The sequence below is a fragment of the Zootoca vivipara genome, chromosome 10 (assembly GCF_963506605.1).
Source record: "Zootoca vivipara chromosome 10, rZooViv1.1, whole genome shotgun sequence".
Classification (NCBI taxonomy): domain Eukaryota; kingdom Metazoa; phylum Chordata; class Lepidosauria; order Squamata; family Lacertidae; genus Zootoca; species Zootoca vivipara.
This window is the reverse complement of record NC_083285.1, coordinates 13,120,207-13,138,913: the sequence shown is the minus strand read 5'-3', so window position 1 is coordinate 13,138,913 and position 18,707 is coordinate 13,120,207. Positions and strand designations below refer to the sequence as shown.

The 18,707-nt window shown below is 45.1% G+C and overlaps 1 protein-coding gene across 1 annotated transcript in view; it reads left to right on the top strand.

The window, feature by feature from the left end:
- Positions 1 to 4,146: 4,146 nt before the first annotated feature.
- TTLL8 (tubulin tyrosine ligase like 8) overlaps positions 4,147 to 18,707 on the top strand; it is a 33,584-nt gene continuing 19,023 nt past the window's right edge. Inside the window, exons 1-7 of the mRNA XM_035127743.1 lie at positions 4,147 to 4,222; positions 5,645 to 5,740; positions 8,070 to 8,161; positions 10,008 to 10,158; positions 12,189 to 12,256; positions 14,832 to 14,960; positions 17,824 to 17,938. Coding sequence (XP_034983634.1) covers positions 4,147 to 4,222; positions 5,645 to 5,740; positions 8,070 to 8,161; positions 10,008 to 10,158; positions 12,189 to 12,256; positions 14,832 to 14,960; positions 17,824 to 17,938 — 727 coding nt within the window. The remainder of the gene's footprint in view (positions 4,223 to 5,644; positions 5,741 to 8,069; positions 8,162 to 10,007; positions 10,159 to 12,188; positions 12,257 to 14,831; positions 14,961 to 17,823; positions 17,939 to 18,707) is intronic.

Below are 18,707 nucleotides of genomic sequence, written 5' to 3'. Positions count from 1 at the left end.
TATTGTCACACATACAAAGGCACATCATTCACATGGTGACCAGGCCACTTGCTGAGTTTTGCCCCTCTGCATCATTGCCCCTATAAGAGTGAATGTCAACCATCATTGATGGGGTGTGTGGGGTAAGAAAGTATACTCAGAGACACTATTCAAGTGGGTTACACCTGTTCCTCAACCCTGGTGCCTAGTGGGGTGGAGATTTTCCTGCTCAAATTACAGCTGGTTTACTTTGTACTGCAGTTTTCAATGGGGGCATGAAAACTAAGTCTGCTACTATTTGCATAGCCCTTTCTCTTATCTGCTCTGAGTACTGCTCCTTTGTTTGATGCCAGAATATTATGGAGGTTTAGAAATGCTACAGACACACAGAATACTTGGGCTATAAAGTATATACCAAAGAATGAGAATGCTGGGATTTGGCAAATAATTCTCTGTGCTCCCCAGTAATAATTTCTGAATTGTAGTAGTAGTAAATCTTTATTGCGGTCACCGACCAGCATAGTAATTTGCATTACATCATTAATGTTTGAAATATTTTTTTAAAAAAATTAAATAAACTAAAATAACTTATCTAAAAGGGATCAACCAACCTTTGATCCTTATTTTTATATTAATTATTTACTTTGCACCATATATTTTTTCTGACTTGTATTTATTTCTAAAAATCATTTACACGCTAAAAGCAGAGAACACTAAAATACAGCCATTAAAACATAATTATTATTATTTTTTTTAAAAAACAACAACCCGGTAAGAGCGAGTTTGAGGCAAACACCTGCATGGGTAAAATTAAGTTTTTAACATCATGTCAAAAAGTTTGAGTATATTCAAGTAGCCCCAGAGTAATGTTCTTACAAGTCCCTAGTAAACAAATACTGTATGCTGGACTGGCACAAGGAAAACAAAGGCTTCTTGCACAATCAAATCCTGACTCTCAGGAAGGTAAGATTAGGTCTTCCCACAAAGACATGTGTTCGAACTAGGAACTGTCTATCACTTTGGAACCCTCTGTGGTATGGTCCCAGTCTTCATTTGCCAAGAATCATTTCAAAATTTGCAACTAAATATTTCCAGGGACTATCAATGAGGCTTGAACAAATCTTAGTAACTACAAAAAGTAAAGAAAAAGTCTACGTATATGTTTTAAAACATTGGTGGTAGCCCTACCACAGAAAAGCTTGCTTTAGCTACAGCTCCTCCAACCAGAATGCACAGGGTTGCCTACCTGCAAAGGTCACAATGGTAGTTAGGGAGGGAGGATGGGAAACCCTTAGTGAGGGAAAGGGACTAAGCGAGGAGCCTCCAGTGTCACCAAGTAGAGGAGCTTTGCTGTTCCCTGGAGGGTAAGATTAGCATTTGGAAGGAAAAACAGTCAAGGATGCCATCATTGTCCTTTTAAAGCCAATAACTACATTTTTGAGATGCCCAGGTATAATACATATATATTTGACACAGAGAGCAAGAGGATCAAAGGATTGCCTACATAGACCTGTGATATGCCTTAAGATCCTTTATGAAATGATTTGTGAGAATCTGATGTACAGCTGACGTCCCACATCAATCCACAGAAGTGGTTTGTTGGGACATAAACACAGCTGCTGCCATTTTTGCAGTGACAGCAGAAAGCATTATTTGATCTGTTCATTTTGTGTCCCTGTTAAGGGGACATTGCAAGGAGATGTTGGACTGGAAGCGGCTGAATGGGGAACATGTAATTCTACCCTTTCTGAAAGAAGAATTTCACTGAGAGTAATGATGGCAGATTCCCACGTAGGGCCATGAGCCATGCTAGTATTTCCTATTTGAGATTTACTTTCTTCACAGAGGCTATCTAAGTCTAGCGTTTGGTCTTTAGAGGGGTGCCCTAGTTTGGCTGCAGGGATGCAGGTGGCGCTGTGGTCTAAACCACTGAGCCTTGGGATTGCCGATCAAAAAGTCGGCGGTTCAAATCCCCGCGACGGGGTGAGCACCCATTGCTCGGTCCCAGCTCCTGCCAACCTAGCAGTTTGAAAGCACGCCAAAAAAGTGCAAGTAGATTAATAGGTACTGCTCCGGCGAGAAGGTAAACAGTGTTTCCGTGCGCTGCTCTGGTGTCAGTGTTCCGTTGCTTCAGAAGTGGCTTAGTCATGCTGGCCACATGACCCGGAAAAACTGCAGAGCGGACAAACGCCAGCTTCCTCAGCCTGTAAAGCGAGATGAACGCCGCAACCCCAGAGTCGTTCACAACTGGACTTGACTGTCAGGGGTCCCCTTTGCCTTTACCTAGTTTGGCTGAGAAGAAGAAAACAAGTTTAATTTAAAAGCAGTGATGGATTTATAGCAGGTTTCTCTCATAACTGTAACTGGCACATGATAACTGATCATTTATAGCATTTATCAGTGATATTGCTGCTGGTCTATTACAGCCAGGTTTGAATGGATTGTCAGAATGTGGCATGTTATAAAAACCAAGCATGAGATGTTACCTAAGCTGGTTGTCTGAATTATTCTAAGCAGAATGCCCTGGAACCTATTTTCTGTTCCTAAACTCAACTGTAGCCCATATGAAACAATAATAGCTTACCTCTGTGCCGGTGTAGAGTGCCTATGCTACACCTCAATGAAATGATAGTAGCAGAGAGAAAATAGGTGGTAGAAAGAAAAACTTTTTCTTTGAAGAGAGCACACAGCTAAGGATGAGCTGGAAGAGCTTGAGAAATGGCAGGATCAGTAAAACATGGCTGGAACATCCTTGGCTTCCACCGGTTTTGTATAACTGTGACTTCTTCGTTAAGAAATCACAAACCAGCTTCAACACATCTGGGATTATAAAGGGAAGGGTTTTAAGGCTGAGGGAATAGATCTGAACTGTGGACAGGGCCAGCTCTACCATTAGGAAATGCGAGATAGCTGCCTCAGGTGGCAAGATACCTTGCCCGTACCCTGTAAACTTTCCTACTGCCCTCCAGTGTGCTGGAGAATCCTGTCCTGTAGTCAGAATTGAAGTAGGATTATGAAGCTGAAGTGGGTTGGTGGGTGGGAACACACTACCTTGTCCTTCACACAAAGTGTAATGAGACGGACCTGACAAGAATTAAGTACTGAACAGAACACAATTTTAACGTGTAGTTTTCACTGAAAAGGAAACTGCATTTCGCTACATTCACATTGGCGTATTGGGATTTCATGGTCAAAATCACAGGATTCTGAGTTCATGGCAAAAGTGGTTGTGGCTCTGCTGTGCTTGGAGCCCAGACCTGTCCACGTCTATTCAGAAATGTTCCCCTGATTTCAAAAGGAGTTAGTAAAACTGGACTCCCACGCGCCTTTACTTGGGAAGTGATTTAAAGCAAGCAAGCAAGCATAGCACTGGGCTGCCCAAATGTGTTTTCTGAATTCTGTTAAGAAGGCTTAGCAAAAGAGAAGTATGACTTCTCTCAAGGAAAGTACGGTCTCTTTTAAAGCAGCAGTAATATAAATATAGAAAACATCTTTAAAAAGTTAGAGAAGCAATCAACAATTATATAATTGTTCACCCCACAATGTCACTATCTTTCAGGGGTGGAGGAAGTGGGGTGCGGTGGACCGCACTGGGTGTCACCACTGAGGGGGGTGACAAAATGCCAGGCAGCACTCACTGAGGGGCTTGCAACGCCCCTGGGGGCAGGGCATGCGTGCCACCCGCCCGAGCCGCCTGATCGGCTTGCTCCACTGCTGCTATCTTTGTTTTCCCCTAACGTTTTTTCCCTGACCTTTTAGGAAACCGTGTGCTTATCTAATTCAATTCCATTGGACTCATTCTGTTGATGGTTTTGGGACTGTTGGGTATCTGTCTACTATGTAATAAAATGTGGTGACAGAGCAGCATACTGACTGGAAGGCCACATGCCTGTTGCATCCTCCTCGTGCCACCCTGCTAGAGGCCCCCCCCCATGTGCCTGGGGCCATCACCCTGGCAGGCCCTGCCCCCAATGCTGTGCCCTTGATAAAATGGAACAAAAATGGAAGGTTTCCATCAGTTAAAAAAGATCTAAATATTGTAGCCAGATGAAAGCATTTGGCTGTATGTGTAGCCTCTCTGCACCTTTCATTGGAAGCAGAGTTTCAGTTATTCAATGTTTCTTAGTTTGCAGGATTACTGCAAAGCAGTGGAGCAACAATGACAGGATGAACCGGCTTCATATAGAAAGAAAACCGTTCCTGGTACCTATAAACGAAGACGCAAAACATGAAGGAGAAAATCGTTAGTGTTCGCAAATCATTTTTGTTTTGTCCTACTAATTACAGGGGGGAAATGATTTTAAGTTAGTAAGTAAAAAATGGAGTTCAAGATCTCCTTTACAAAGGCAGGAAATCGATGGATCAAAGTGCTCCAAATTAATATTTTTAGAGATGACCCCCAAATAGGGTGACATGACCTTATACACTGCTTCATTGCAGTAACAATTCATAAGCACCAATACAGTCTGAAATCTGATTCCTTTCCCATCCGTGGGAGCCACTGACTCTCTTCCACTGCTGGATTCTTGCTGTCCATTGTGGCATCATGAGATCAGGACTTGTCCAAGGTCATCCAATGAGTTTGTGAGACAGAAGCAGTAGGAAAAAATGGTCTTCCAGACCCAAACTCAAGTCAATTCTGTGTGTGTGTGTATATATATATATATATATATATATATATATATATATATATATATAATAGTAAATCAAGAAAGCTTTATGTCCCAACTTCCTGTAAAATGGGTTTCCAAAGAGGTGACCAGGGAGGCCAAACCTATGCATGTTTACTCCAAAGCAGGTTTTGCCGACTCCTGTAGAACTTACTCCCAGGTAAGTATGCATAGGATTTTGCCCGCTTCATAAGAGCACATTTGAGTGAGCAAGTGGATCCCCACTGTTGGAAATAGGATGCATGGATGAGATATTACAGTTTCATGTAAAGGTTCTTACGTTAATCATGTACGTTCAACAGAGAACCACAGTCGATGCTGGTTCTCTGACTCATGGAACTGCATGATGCACAACTTTGCCATCTTGCTCCCAGCTGGGCACTAGTTTTAAAACCAAAGTAAGGGCACAAAACATCACCCACACTCTGACTTGGCTTCAGACGTTATCGCACTGGCAACATGAAGCCATATCAGAGCGAGGGTAATACGCCTGCCCTCTGTAGTTTTAAGTTTGTTTGCTTTTTTAAAAAATGAGGTAAAAATGTGGCATTTACCAGCAGTCCCATAATGCAATTACTGTTCACCCCAAATTTTGCCCTTGTTTGTGCTCCCTCAGAATCACTGAATCAGCATTGCTGCCTCCCCAAACAGTCTGTACCTTTTAAAGCACATTTAGATGTGCATTTCATGTAACATGTGTTAAAGATCTTAGGAAGGTACTCAGAGATCTTTAAAAACTACAGTACAGTATAGTCTGTAGCTGTCTCTGTTGGTTTGTGATCTCAAGTACTGTAATCTTACTTCCTGGAAGTGTATTCTTTCTGTTTGTTTGGAGGAGTTTTGCTGATGGGCTACAGTAAAAAATCCCATGTTCAGCGGTGCAGGCATAAATGAACATAGTATGATTATGTCACATAAATAAAACACTGCTCTAGCTACCTCATGGATTGTTTCTCAGGTTTCCTGTTATTCTGTTCTTATTGTCCCTCTAACAGGACTGGCAAAGCCTGAACTCCCATCTCAAAAATTCCTGAAAATCGCTTTAGACAATTGCCTTCCTGTAGTTTCGTGCCACCAGGGACTGTTTCCTGGTACGTCTCCAGCAACTTTGTGTTCAAGAAATGTATTGGGAATTGGGTCAGAAAGGTTGATTCGAACTTTGAGTGTATTCTGACAGGAAATCCAAACAAAAAGAATATGGGTATTTGAAGGAAAATTGGACAGCGGCGCCAACTATAGGGGATGGAAGGGGCTTCAGCCCCCTAAATATTTCTGGGCAGGGGGCCAAGGCCCTCCCCCCAATAATGAGGGGGCCGCTATCCCTCACCACTGGCTGACTCGTCGGGTGGGGCCAGGTAGGGCGAGAGACGCAGTGATTTTCACTCCGTGCTCCCCACCACTGACCTATTCCCCAGCATGCTGCTGCTGGGAGAGTGCTGGTGATGCCAGGCCTCCTCAATGTGTGGGGCAAGTCTCAAGGTAAAACACCTTGAATTCAATGGGGCTTCTTAGCAGGTTAGTATGCAGCACGTCAAAGTGCAAGTAGATAAATAGGTACCGCTCCAGTGGGAAGGTAAACGGCGTTTCCGTGCGCTGCTCTGGTTTCACCAGAAGCGGCTTGGTCATGCTGGCCACATGACCCAGAAAAACTGTCTGTGGACAAACACTGGCTCCTTCGGCCAGTAAAGCGAGATGAGCACCACAACCCCAGAGTCGTTCGCGACTGGACTTAACTGTCAGGGGTCCTTTACCTTTACCCTTTTATGCATAGGGTTACAGCCTTCAATAGTGATTCTCGACTTTCCTGAAACAAAGCAACTATTGGGTAGGTGTGGCGTGTGGATAACATCTCGCCCACTGTTCCACACCTTGTTGGAAGAGTTAATGGAAATTTTTAAAAATGATTTCAGCTTACATGATCTATGAAGAAATTTCCCATTGTGGGCAGGGGCCTAGAACCTCGAGAGCGATTCTGTTATTGAAGTCAAACCAAAGTTCACGGTTAGTCCAGACTGGCCCCAGGATGCTAGCTTGGAGGTGCAGCTGAAATAACTGGGGGTTGTGTGTGTGCATTTCTTGTCTACATGCGCAAGGATTGGTAATTCAGGATGACAATCCCCCAAACGTTCTTGGCATCAACTCCTGGTTCAGCTTCTGCTCACATGGAATGTTCTTCACTGTAAAGGCATTTGTTGCTGAATTCTCTCCCGGGGCAACAATCCAAGAGAGAGGGGAAAAAAAAAGCTCAATAAAGCCTTATTCTGTGTGGGCAGAGACTTAAGAGTATATGTGGGCAGAGTTTTAAGAGCAAGCCCTAAGGCGTTAAAGGGCTCATTGCCATTAACTTTGGCTAACTTTATTGGAGAATAAATGGGTTGGGTGTTGTAATAAACTGGTTGTGTGTTTCAGTAGCATTTACACAGCATTCTAAACTCTAGTTTGATTTTATTTAATTTGATGTTCTTCCCATGAGCGTGTTTCCAGTGCTGACTGATGTATGTTTCTTCAGCCATGGCATGTAACTTTTTTTTACGAGAGGTCTGGCATCAGTACCTGGTGTGGGATAACCAGCCTCATGTATAACCAACATGCTTAAATCTAATTAATGCATGAAGGGGTTAATGCCATAGAGAAAGCTGTCCTGCCAGGCTTAGCTACCGTAGGTCACTGTGGAAGGAAGGTAATTAAGCCTTTGTTTCCTTTCCATTTACTTGTGAAGCTCAGTGTGTAAAGAGGTTGGAGCTGGTTGCTCCAAATTCAGACCCCACGGCTCTAACAACCTTTTCTTGTATGCCTGTACCAATAATTAGGAACTTACCACCACTTTAATGAAATTTTATTCCCTGTGTTTTCTGCCTGATGTATTGAAAACACATGAATCTGACATTTGGAGAGTTTGTAAGTACAATACACCATTTTTCGCTCACCAAATGTGTGGTCTTTTTTTTTCTATGCTAGGGGAAGAGGGAAACTTTGGAAGGAACTCACAAGGACATTTTAAAGGTTTAATAACCTAGATTTCCACTCTTTACTTTGCTGCATATTTTGTGATTTTAAATCTCTGCTGGGACTCCCTCACCAAACAGTACTTGCCCCAAACCTGGATCTTGGTTTTTGTGAATGCTTTTTGCTGTTTTTATTCTTTGATGTGGCACAACGCCCTGATATAAGTGCAGATGATAAAGATATAAATAAAGGAAAGGGATAAATAAATAAATAACTTGATGCTGAAATACTATGCGAAATGGTTCTCTTTCGTCCTGGGATTAATTTTTAGCTCTCTCTTGTGTCAGCACAGCTTATAAATGCCAAAGGTGTGAGTGGATGGGATCTACAAAAGCAGCTTTGTATTGATTGAATAACCAATTTTGTATTTTTCTTGTTTATTTTGGTAATGTGATATTTTCTTTATACTTTTAGAGCTGACCTCGAGGACTGTGGAAGAGTTGCCTCCTCCCCCCAAAATAGACAAATACAAACTTGCAAGATTTTTAACAGAGAAGGCCATCAGGGTATATGTGACTAGAAATAGTTTTTTTAAATCCAAAGTATTTATTGGTTGTACTGTATTATTAGCATGCGTATAACAAATTTGCTTCAATAAATATGGTACTATTGATTCTGAAAGAGGAAGAAAGCGGAATGCATCCAACCAACAAAAAAGATTCTAAAAAAAATCAATTGCTTGAAACTCAAAGGCCCACACAGCAGCAGTTTGCAAACTCATCACTGCTCTTGGCTTATTTTCTCTTCTTCCATCCTATAATAAATATTTCCCAATTTTTCAGTTTACATCTGGAGGCATAACCTCCCCGTCCCTGAGAGTCAAGAAAATGTTTGAAAGAGAGATTCCCTGCTCAAAGTTCTGGACTCATTCCACTTCTTCCTCTGGTAAACAGCTTTTTGCAGGTTTAAGCCTTTCCTTCCACTCGGCAGTTTTAATCTGGAATCTTAGGCGTAGTAATGCACCCAGAGTTCAGAAACTGCTCGTGCTAAGGAAATTTCCTGTTGCAAAATGTGCCTAGAAAAATGGGGGTTTCAAACAGTGCTTTCAGGTGTCTTCGCATTTATTATTTCCCCCTAGCAAGTTGCTATTCCACAGTGATGAGGTAGAGCCATAGCTGCCAAGTCTCCCGTATTCCCTGGGAAACCCCCGTTTTTCCAGCCGTTTCCCGCTGGCAGCCCGGTTTTTTAAAAACTCCGTAAATCCCCCAGATTCTTACCGGCCCAGGGAGGCTCCTTCTGCGCATGTCAGGAGTCTCTGGACATGTGCAGAAGTGATTTCTGGCGCTGCGGCCATTTTGGAAATCGTCAGAGCATGCGTAGAAGCGACTTCCGGTGCTGCTCTGTCCTGTTCCAAAACGGCCGCAGTGCGACTTCCGGTGCCGCGCCACTGCCGATCCTGGATTTTTCCATCTGGGAGTTGGCACCTATGGGTAGAGCCAGACCGGGTCCAGATCAACTCAATGGCTTTGGGGCTGCTGTTTCTCACAGCTCCGCCTCAGAGTTCTTCTGAATGGCATGGACACTTGAGGGTGCTGGAATTGTTTGAAGAGCCTGTAGCCATCATTGTGCTCTCCGTGACATTGCCAGGAACGTGTCAGGGCCTAGAGATCTTGGAGGATAGCCTTTCCCAGCATGGCTTGCGCTCTCCTTGACCATAGCTGTCAACTTTCGGATTTGAAAATAAGGGATCAGCAGCCTCACCTGTCCCGGGGACAGTCTACGGTATATCTAACAACAGTGGGAAACGGTGCTGGAATAAGGGAATTTCCAGCAAAAAAGGGGAAGGTTGACAGCTGTGTCAACGCATTCACCCTCTTGGATAGCACTGTGGAGATGACTGCAAGAACAGGAAGGGAGGGGAAGTAAGCTTGGATGGTGATGTTCCTAGTGATGGGCCCGGAATCCTAACCTGCGGTTTTGTGGGACTCTTCCTGCTACTCCCAAGTTTGTATGAATTAGTGGACGCGGTTATGCCACGGCCACAATGGAGAGGACCTCATCCAAGCTAGGAAAGACATACACTGTGCGGGTGCATTAGATTATTTTGTGCATACAGCCGTACCTTGGATCCTGAACACCTTCGTACTCGAACGTTTTGGCTCCCGAACACCGCAAACCTGGAAGTGAGTGTTCCGGTTTGCGAACGTTCTTTGGAACCCGAATGTCCAACATGGCTTCCAATTGGCTGCAGGAGCTCCAACAGCTGCCCAAGGAGGCGGTGCCAAATTACTAAAAAAAAAAAAGGTATAGGGATGCTAAATTGCTAAAAAATGAAACTGTGGGAGCTGTACATCAGAAATCTCCTCTATCTTGTCTGCTCTGAGTCTGAAAGGCATTTGCCTGTGATTTCAGGAAAAGAGAATTTTTACAATCTGTGGACCTTACCCAGTAATCCGTGCATCTTTAAGAAAGAGAGGCTGGGTAGAGAGAAAGCACACCGTTAAAGGCGACATTCCAGACCACAAAGAGGAAGGGAATGACGCTGAACGCGTTGTCAAATCTGGTAAGAGCCCTTCAAATGCCATTACCCACTTTCAAATACTTCCCCCTGCTTTTTATCTGTGTAGAAATAGGCATAAAAATATTAGAAATAAGCATGCAAGTTTATATTTTACTGCTTTGACCTTTAGGGGGGGGAAGTTATTGCGGGTACCTTGGTAGTTCTTAATGGTTTAACTTGATTATCATGGGGGAAGGGAGAATTCTTTGCAGGCTTTTGCATGCTTATTTCTTTCTCACAGCCAAGAGTTGCCTGGTGCCTGTCTTCAAGTTTCATAGACAGTGCTTTTTTTTCTTAAAAATAAATAAATGCTTAGGCGTACTCTCATTTTTCTACTCATATTGTTTAGGGATATGTGTACCCTTCCTTCCCCCCAGAAAAAAGTGCTGCTATTAGCTACTGCGATGTCACAGAATGCTAATAATAATAGTAATAATAGTAATAATAATAATAAATTTTATTTATACCCCGCCCTCTCCAGTCAAAACCGGGCTCAGGGCGGCTAACACCAATAAAATTACAATAAAACATAAAAAGCAATTAATTGAAATACAGATTAAAATACAATGTTAAAATTTGAAATGCAGCCTCATTTTAAGTAAGCCATGAGGGAGGAAAACACAGGGGTCAGACTAAGTCCAGCCCAAAGGCTAGGCGGAACAACTCTGTCTTGCAGGCCCTGCGGAAAGATGACAAATCCTGCAGGGCCCTGGTCTCCTGTGAAAGAGCGTTCCACCAAGTTGGGGCCAATACTGAAAAGGCCCTGGCCCTAGTAGAGGCCAATCTAGTCACCTTATGGCTCGGGATCTCCAGAGTATTGTTGTTTGTGGACCTTAAGGTCCTCCGCGGGGCATACCAGGAGAGGCGATCCCGTAGGACAAACATTCTAGCTCAGGGGTCCACAACCTTTTTCAGCCGTGGGCCGGTCCACCGTCCCTCAGACCATGTGGTGGGCTGGACTATATTTTGGGTGAAAAAAGAACGAATTCCTAAGCCCCACAAATAACCCAGAGATGCATTTTAAATAAAAGGACGCATTCTACTCATGTAAAAAAACCGCTGATTCCCGGACCGTCTGCAGGCTGGATTTAGAAGGCGATTGGGCTGGATCCGGCCCCCGGGCCTTATTTTGCCTACCTATGCCATAGTGCCTGGATTTTCTCATACATTTTTACCAATTTCCCGGAAATTCTGTCCAGACGCTATTCCGAATGCCGGATATTTCTGGGAAATTCTGTACGTATGGCAGCCCTACAGTTTACACTTGGCTGAAGGATTCCTACCGTAGGTCTAAATCCCAACACTGAAAATAAGTTCTGGTGATGAGGCCTGGTGCATTCAGACTAAGCACTGCCCCCCCTTCTTGTAGTAAAATCTTTATGAATGGCATTGGAGTAAGATGTGCCTTATGCATTACCCCTATTCAGAAATTTTACTTGTGTTAGCCACGCCCCTGATGCAGAGGCGTAGCAAGCCCAGGTGGTGGTACCCAGTGTGGATTTTTTTGTCACACACCCCAATCGACAGCTCAGGGCAGGCTTGGGAGTCACAGGCGGGCGCCGAATGTCCCCCCCCATTCCTATGCCTCTGCGCCCACACCCCCACATCTCCCAAGTACCCCAAGCCATTGGGGGAAGGGGGGGAACCATGCCGCTTTGCTGGAGCGCTGGCAAAGCTGTGTCCTCTTGGGGGAAATATGGTGGAGGAACTCACCACTAAGTTTGTTTGTGGAGGGCCCAGTTGTAGTGCCACACCCTCCCGGTGAGTTGCTAACTGTAAAATGGGATTAATAAACTCAAGCAGACAATGATCTGGATTAGAAATGGCCACAACTTTATTGAATACAGATATAGGTGGAATTTTGGCTCAGGCATTGGGTTAGCCTGGCCAGACCAATATAATTAATTGAAAGGTAAGGGAACTCAGTTCCTCTGAGTTCCTGCTCAGTTTAATTTGCTGCAATCTCCTTGACTTGTCTGAAAGCAACATACTGATGATTCCTGTTCTGTTATTTTTCCCGGCTCTCTGAAAAGAAAGCAAAACTACTTTGCGCGATGAGGAAGGTCAGATTGCCAATTCAAATGACATCCATGATATAATGGTAAGGTTACAGGGGTAATGAGCGTTCCAGTGAAGCAACCTTTGTGAAATAGATATGAAAAATCTGCTCTGGATTTCATTCCCCTTCCCCTGATTTTCCACACACCTCCCCACCGTTGGGCAACATATTTTGGCCACAGAGCAAGCTTCATCCTCATTGGGCTGTTTGTCAGGTTCCACCTCCTTCACGCTCCCCCCGAAAATTTTTGCAGTTCCCCCAAACCTACAAAGCCACCACAGCCATGTGAGATGTAGCAAGGACTGTTTTGTCTGGATGGGTTCACTGGAGCATTATCAGACGTCCCCGGTTCCCGGGGACAGTCCCCGGATTTGCAAATCTCTCCCCGGACAAATTCCGTCCCCGGAATGTCCCCAGATTTGCAAATCTGTCCCCAGAAAATGTGGCAGCGGCAGCCTCAGCAGCCCGGAGCCAGCCTGGTAGCACAGTTGGCTCTGACTGGCTTCAGGAGCTGCTCGCTGCTGCCGCCACTGCCGAAAGGGAACCGGGGACGTCCGGTGGTACAGATCTCCTGTCCCCTTCCTCCTTTGTTTTGACAGATCGGGGGAGGCTTGGGAGTCTTGGGCAGGCGGGCATTGCCCAGTTTCTTTAAAAAAAACTCTGCACATTTATGTTTCACAGGGTGCGAAAGAATAGCTTTGCACCTTTATACAATATGCATGTGTGCTTGGGCCCAGGGTCTTTTGCCTCACCATCCCCACTACTGACTCTCTGTTGCTACTGTGTTTTTTTTTAAAAAAAGTGTCCCCGGATTCCTCTCATGGCACCATGATATGCCCCCAAACATGGGACCAATATTTGGGGGCAGATCACGGTGAAACATGAAACTAGTCACATGTTTATGTAAGTGTGCAGAACCTGGCAATTGATATTTTTTTGGAGAGAAAGCAGAGTTGGTGCAAACAACACTTTTGAGGACAACTCGCGCCCAAATAGAGGGCACCCTTTAGCTGAAAACCAGTGTGATACTGTGAGCTGGATTGAGCGAATGTTCCAAATCAGAGCCACCCACCTGTTTTTTTGTCCAAGATAAGAGTGACCAAGTTACGCATGCTTGTTTCAGCACATGACAAATGCCGCTTGTAGTTTGGTCCACTTGTAAAAGTATAGAAATCAGGCAGGTGCCTTCACTGTATTCCTTTTGGCGCCTGCTAAAGATATTCTTATTTAGACAAGCCTACCCAGCGGGTGGCACTGTGGTCTAAACCACAGAGCCTAGGGCTTGCTGATCGGAAGGTCGGCGGTTTGAATCCCCGAGATGGGGTGAGCTCCCATTGCTCGGTCCCAGCTCCTGCCAACCTAGCAGTTTGAAGGCACGTAAAAATGCAAGTAGATAAATAGGTAGGAAGGTAAACAGCGTTTCCGTGCGCTGCTCTGGTTTCGCCAGAAGCGGCTTAGTCATGCTGGCCACATGACCCGGAAGCTGTCTGGACAAACGCCGGCTCCCTCAGCCTATAGAGCGAGATGAGAGCCGCAACCCCAGAGTCGTCCGCGACTGGACCTAAAGGTCAGAGGTACCCTTACCTTTACCCAGATGTTTAGAAAGTCTGCCTGAGTTTCAATTTGTTTCAGTCTATTCTATGGTGGTTTTTAACTTTCTGTATAAAAGGTTACCTTTGAAGGTGACCCAGAAACTACAACTAATTCAGAATGAGGCAGCAGACTGGTGACTGGGAGCAGCCACTGAGACCATATAACACCAGTCCTGAAAGACCTACATTGGCTTGCAGTACATTTCCGAGCACAATTCAAAGTGTTGGTGCTGACCTTTAAAGCCCTAAACAGCCTTGGACCAGTATACCTGAAGGAGCGTCTCCACCCCCATTGTTCAGCCCAGACACTGAGGTCCAGCTCCGAGGGCCTTCTGGTGGTTCCCTCATTGCAAGAAGTGAGGTTACAGGCAGAGGGCCTTCTTGGTAGTGGTGCCCACCCTGTGGAATGCCCTCCCATCAGATGTCAAGGAAATAAACAACTATCTGACTTTTAGAAGGCATCTGAATGTTTGATGCTTTACAGTCATACCTCGGTTTAAGTACGCTTCGGTTTGAGTACTTTCAGTTTAAGTACTCCGCGGACCTGTCTGGAACGGATTAATCCGCTTTCCATTACTTTCAATGGGAAAGTTCGCTTCAGGTTAAGTACGCTTCGGGTTAAGTACAGACTTCCGGAACCAATTGTGTACTTAAACCGAGGTACCACTGTATTTTGTTTTTAATATTCTGTTGGGAGCCGGCCAGAGTGGCTGGGAAAACCCAGGCAGTTTGGTGGGGTATAAATATTTCATTATAATTATAATTATTATGAAATTCTGGTGGTAACTTTTTGTGATAATTTTATTTCTTTATCTTTTTTTGTAAACCGCTTTCATGCTTTTTAGTTTCATTTTCATTTCGCTTTTAATTTGTATACTGCCTTTCTATATGCCCATTCACAAGGCGGTTTGCATGCTGAAGAAACAACAATCAAGAGGCATATGAATTTTATGAAATAAATAAATATTGGGTTCGTAGGGTAGGAGTTTCCTGGTGGAATCATAATGCAGTCTTCTTTGGGCCAGTCTAGGTTGGTAAGAAATGAAGAAACTACCTTTTACTGGACGATAAAAAAGGATGCTGTTGATTACTACAATCTCCACATTGATCAGATGCTGAACCATTACGCAAGAACTGGCTCCTTTACAACTAAAGTAAGTATCGCAAATAGTGGGTAGGATAACTTGCCATTACAGCAGCGACTGACTTCTGGTATCAGAACTGTAAAGAAAGCAACGTGTGGGATTTTCTGTGCAAGAAAAGCAGTCTTGTAGCCGAATCGGTGCTTTCCATCCCTTTCCATCCCCCACATTGTTTTGGAATTTTAGGAAATCAAAATAAAATCCACCCATTTTGTCAGAAACAACCCCCACCAATAAAGAAAGCTCAGCATTGGTATTGATTAGGGAACACATCCTAATTGGGTGAGCTTTGATTGCTTACACTTATTACTGATCAATACCACTTACAAGATAAAAAGCAGCTGGTGAGAACCTCTTTCATCTTGTTTAGAAGGATTGTATTGTTGGGACCCAGGTGGCTCTGTGGTTAAACCACTGAGCCTAGGGCTTGCTGATCAGAAGGTCGGCGGTTCGAATCCCTGTGACGGGGTGAGCTCCCGTTGCTTGGTCCCAGCTCCTGCCAACCTAGCAGTTCGAAAGCACGTCAAAATGCAAGTAGATAAATAGGAACCGCTACAGCGGGAAGGTAAACGGCGTTTCCATGTGCTGCTCTGGTTTGCCAGAAGCGGCTTTGTCATGCTGGCCACATGACCTGGAAGCTATACGCCAGCTCCCTCGGCCAATAATGCGAGATGAGCGCGAAACCCCAGAGTCGGTCACGACTGGACCTAATGGTCAGGGGTCCCTTTACCTTTTTATTGTTCCACCCAGGTTCTTGCAAAGCACAAGCTCTCACTTGTCAGCTTCCACCTCCTTCCTGATTTTCTTCCAACGCTTGCCACCTTTTCCTTGCAGGATTTTATAAGCACAAGGTATCTACTGTTAACTGGCCCTTTGCAATGGGCCAGTGCCTTGGTCTAATTCAGGGGTCAGCAAAAACTTTTTTTTTGGAGGGAGCCAGTTCACCGTCCCCCAGACCTTGTGGCAGGCCGGACCGCACACTGCGGAGGGGGCACCTCTCTCTCTCCCCCTCTCTCCCCAACCCCTCCCCTCCCCCTGCCTACCTATGCTGCTGCAAAGCCGCTCGTCCCTCCACCGCTGCCGCCACCAGCCTCTGCCGATCGCAAGGCAGGCACAGAAGCCATGGCTGGGAGACGAGCAACCTGAAAGGGCTGGCTGGCTGGCTCCAGAAAAGTGCTACTCAAAATGGCGCTCAGCCAGCTCAGCCCAGCCCCCTTCCTCCACTATGCAGGGCAGGGAGGAGGGAGAGAGGAGGTGTTGCGGTGTGTGAGAGGGAGGGGGGGGGGAATGGTGCCAAAAAGTGGCACCGCTGGAAAAAATGAACAAACAGAATTCATGGAATGTCCGTGGGCTGGATCCTGAGGGCAATTGTGCCGGATCCGGCCCACAGGCCATAGTTTGCCGACCCCTGGTCTAATTCCTTCCTTTGTATCACCACGCCATGTTTTGGGTCTGGGCAGAACCGTTTCCTGAATGGAAGGGATTCTGTTGAACAGGAGAAAAACAGAGCCTTAGTGCTTGCTTGCTGGCAAACTCTCGTCCATCCCATTAGGAAATCAGAAATCACCTTGCGGGCCTCTTCAATGATGCATAAGGCTCTTACAAATACTGATGGCATCATTCACTTGACCAATTTCCATTCCTGTCCACAGATAAAACCTGCCAACAGCAGCAATTTTCACCAGAATGCTGCAATGCTCCTATGCACGCTGAATGCATGGTTGGTGGGGGCCATGGTTGGTCACGACCCTGCTCCCACCTCCCAAAAACAGCCGGGGTGTTTTTCTGATACCCCTTCCACAGTACTGCTGAAGCCAAGAAGGTCTGGTCATGTAAACTCCCTCAGTGGGAACTGTATGCAAGCTACTCTGAGAGAAAGCAGAGTGAAAACGTAATTTAAAGATGAAGGCTGATCTCTGGATACATGTGTCCAAAGACTGCATTGGTTTGCAGGGAGGAGAAGCATCTCTAGCCCACAGCCCTACAGTACCTGATAGAGTGAAGTAAAAAAGGTAAAAGTAAAGGATCCCTGGATGGTTAAGTCCAGTTGAATTCAACCATGGGGTGCGCCGCTCATCTCCACTTTCAGGCTGAGGGAGCCGCATTTGTCCACAGACAGCTTTCCGGGTCATGTGGCCAACATGACTAAATCGCTTCTGGTGCAATGGGACACCAGAAACGCCGTTTACCTTCCTGCTGCAGTGGTACCGACCATATTTTTCTGTGCCATGTATAAGACGACCCCTATTTTTTTAAACCCAAAATTAAGAAATTAAGTTTTGGGAGGGTGGGGGAGGTCACTTCTGGCAATCACTCACCCGCCTGCCCACCACTGCCGATCGCTTGCCAGAGCCACTGATGATCGCACACCTCGCTGCGGCCAATTGTGTGCCCGCTCGCCGCCGCCACCCACTTGTCACAGCCACCAATCACCTGCCCAATTGCCACAGCCAATCGACAGCAAGTCTTGCCGCAGGCACCAATCACCCGCCCAATCACCGCTGCCAATCTCCTGGTTGCTGCTGCCATTAATCACACCTCCCCCCCCCCTGCATTCACATCCGTGTATAAGACAATACCCAATTCTTGGCTAATTATTTTTTTAAAAAGCAAAAATATAGTCTTATACACGGGAAAATACGGTATTTATCTACTTGTGCTGGCATGCTTTCAAACTGCTAGGTTGGCAGGAGCTGGGACAGAGCCATGGGAGCTCACTCCGTAAGCAGACTTATATAGAACATATATCATTTTTACACATTTGGAGACAGGCAGGATTGTTTTCTTAGAATCACAGAATCCTTCCTTTTTCTTTTGACTTGCACGTGTCTATTAAAGCAACAAACCTCAGGTAATCCCCTTGTTTTATTTAAAGATTGGGCTTTGTTTGCATATGAGGAATTTGCCATGGTATGTGTCAGCCAACCCAAACTCTTTCTTCCCTCGGTGTTACGGCATTTGCATGGACGACGAGAAACTAGATTTTATTGGTGAGTTGCTTTAAATTTCTTTCCTTTCGGTCTTGGGAACGTGGCACGGTTTTAGCCTCGATAGGCAGAAATGTTTTATATGCTTACGGTACTTTTAAACATGCACAGTTATTTTCCTTTGGGGTGGGGGGCATGCTCAGTGACTCATGCAGGCCATCTTGAAAAGTGCCAGATATACGTATAAACTAAACAAGCTATAGCTTAGGGCCCCACTCTCTTGGGGGCATAGCTGTCAAGTTCTCCCTTTTTAAAAGGGAAATTCCCTTATGCTGAATAGGCTTCCTCGCGAGAAAAGGGAAAACTTGACAGCTATGCTTGGGACCCCCCCAAAAAAATTAAAGGAAAAAACCACCTGGATGTACATTTCCAAACTATAAGATAAAAAAAACAAATAAATTAAAACCTACATACAGCAAATGGCTTTAGATACCTGTTAGGTCCATAAATTACCATATAGCATATTTTCAACACAAAAAACAGCGACAATTGTTGACAAAGGAGAGCTGGACATATAAAGGGCCCCATTACCTTCAGTCTTTGTCCATGGAGTTTTCTTGGCAGGGATACTGGAGTGGCTTGCCAGTTCCTTCTCCAGGTTGATCACATTTAGTCAAAACTCTCCACTATGTCCTGTCCATCTTGGGTGGCCCTGCATGGCATAGCTCATAGCTTCTCTGAGTTATTCAAGCCCCTTCGCCCCGACAAGGCATTGATCCATGAAGGGGAAATTAGCCCTGAGCGCTCACTGGAAGGACAGATCATGAAGCTG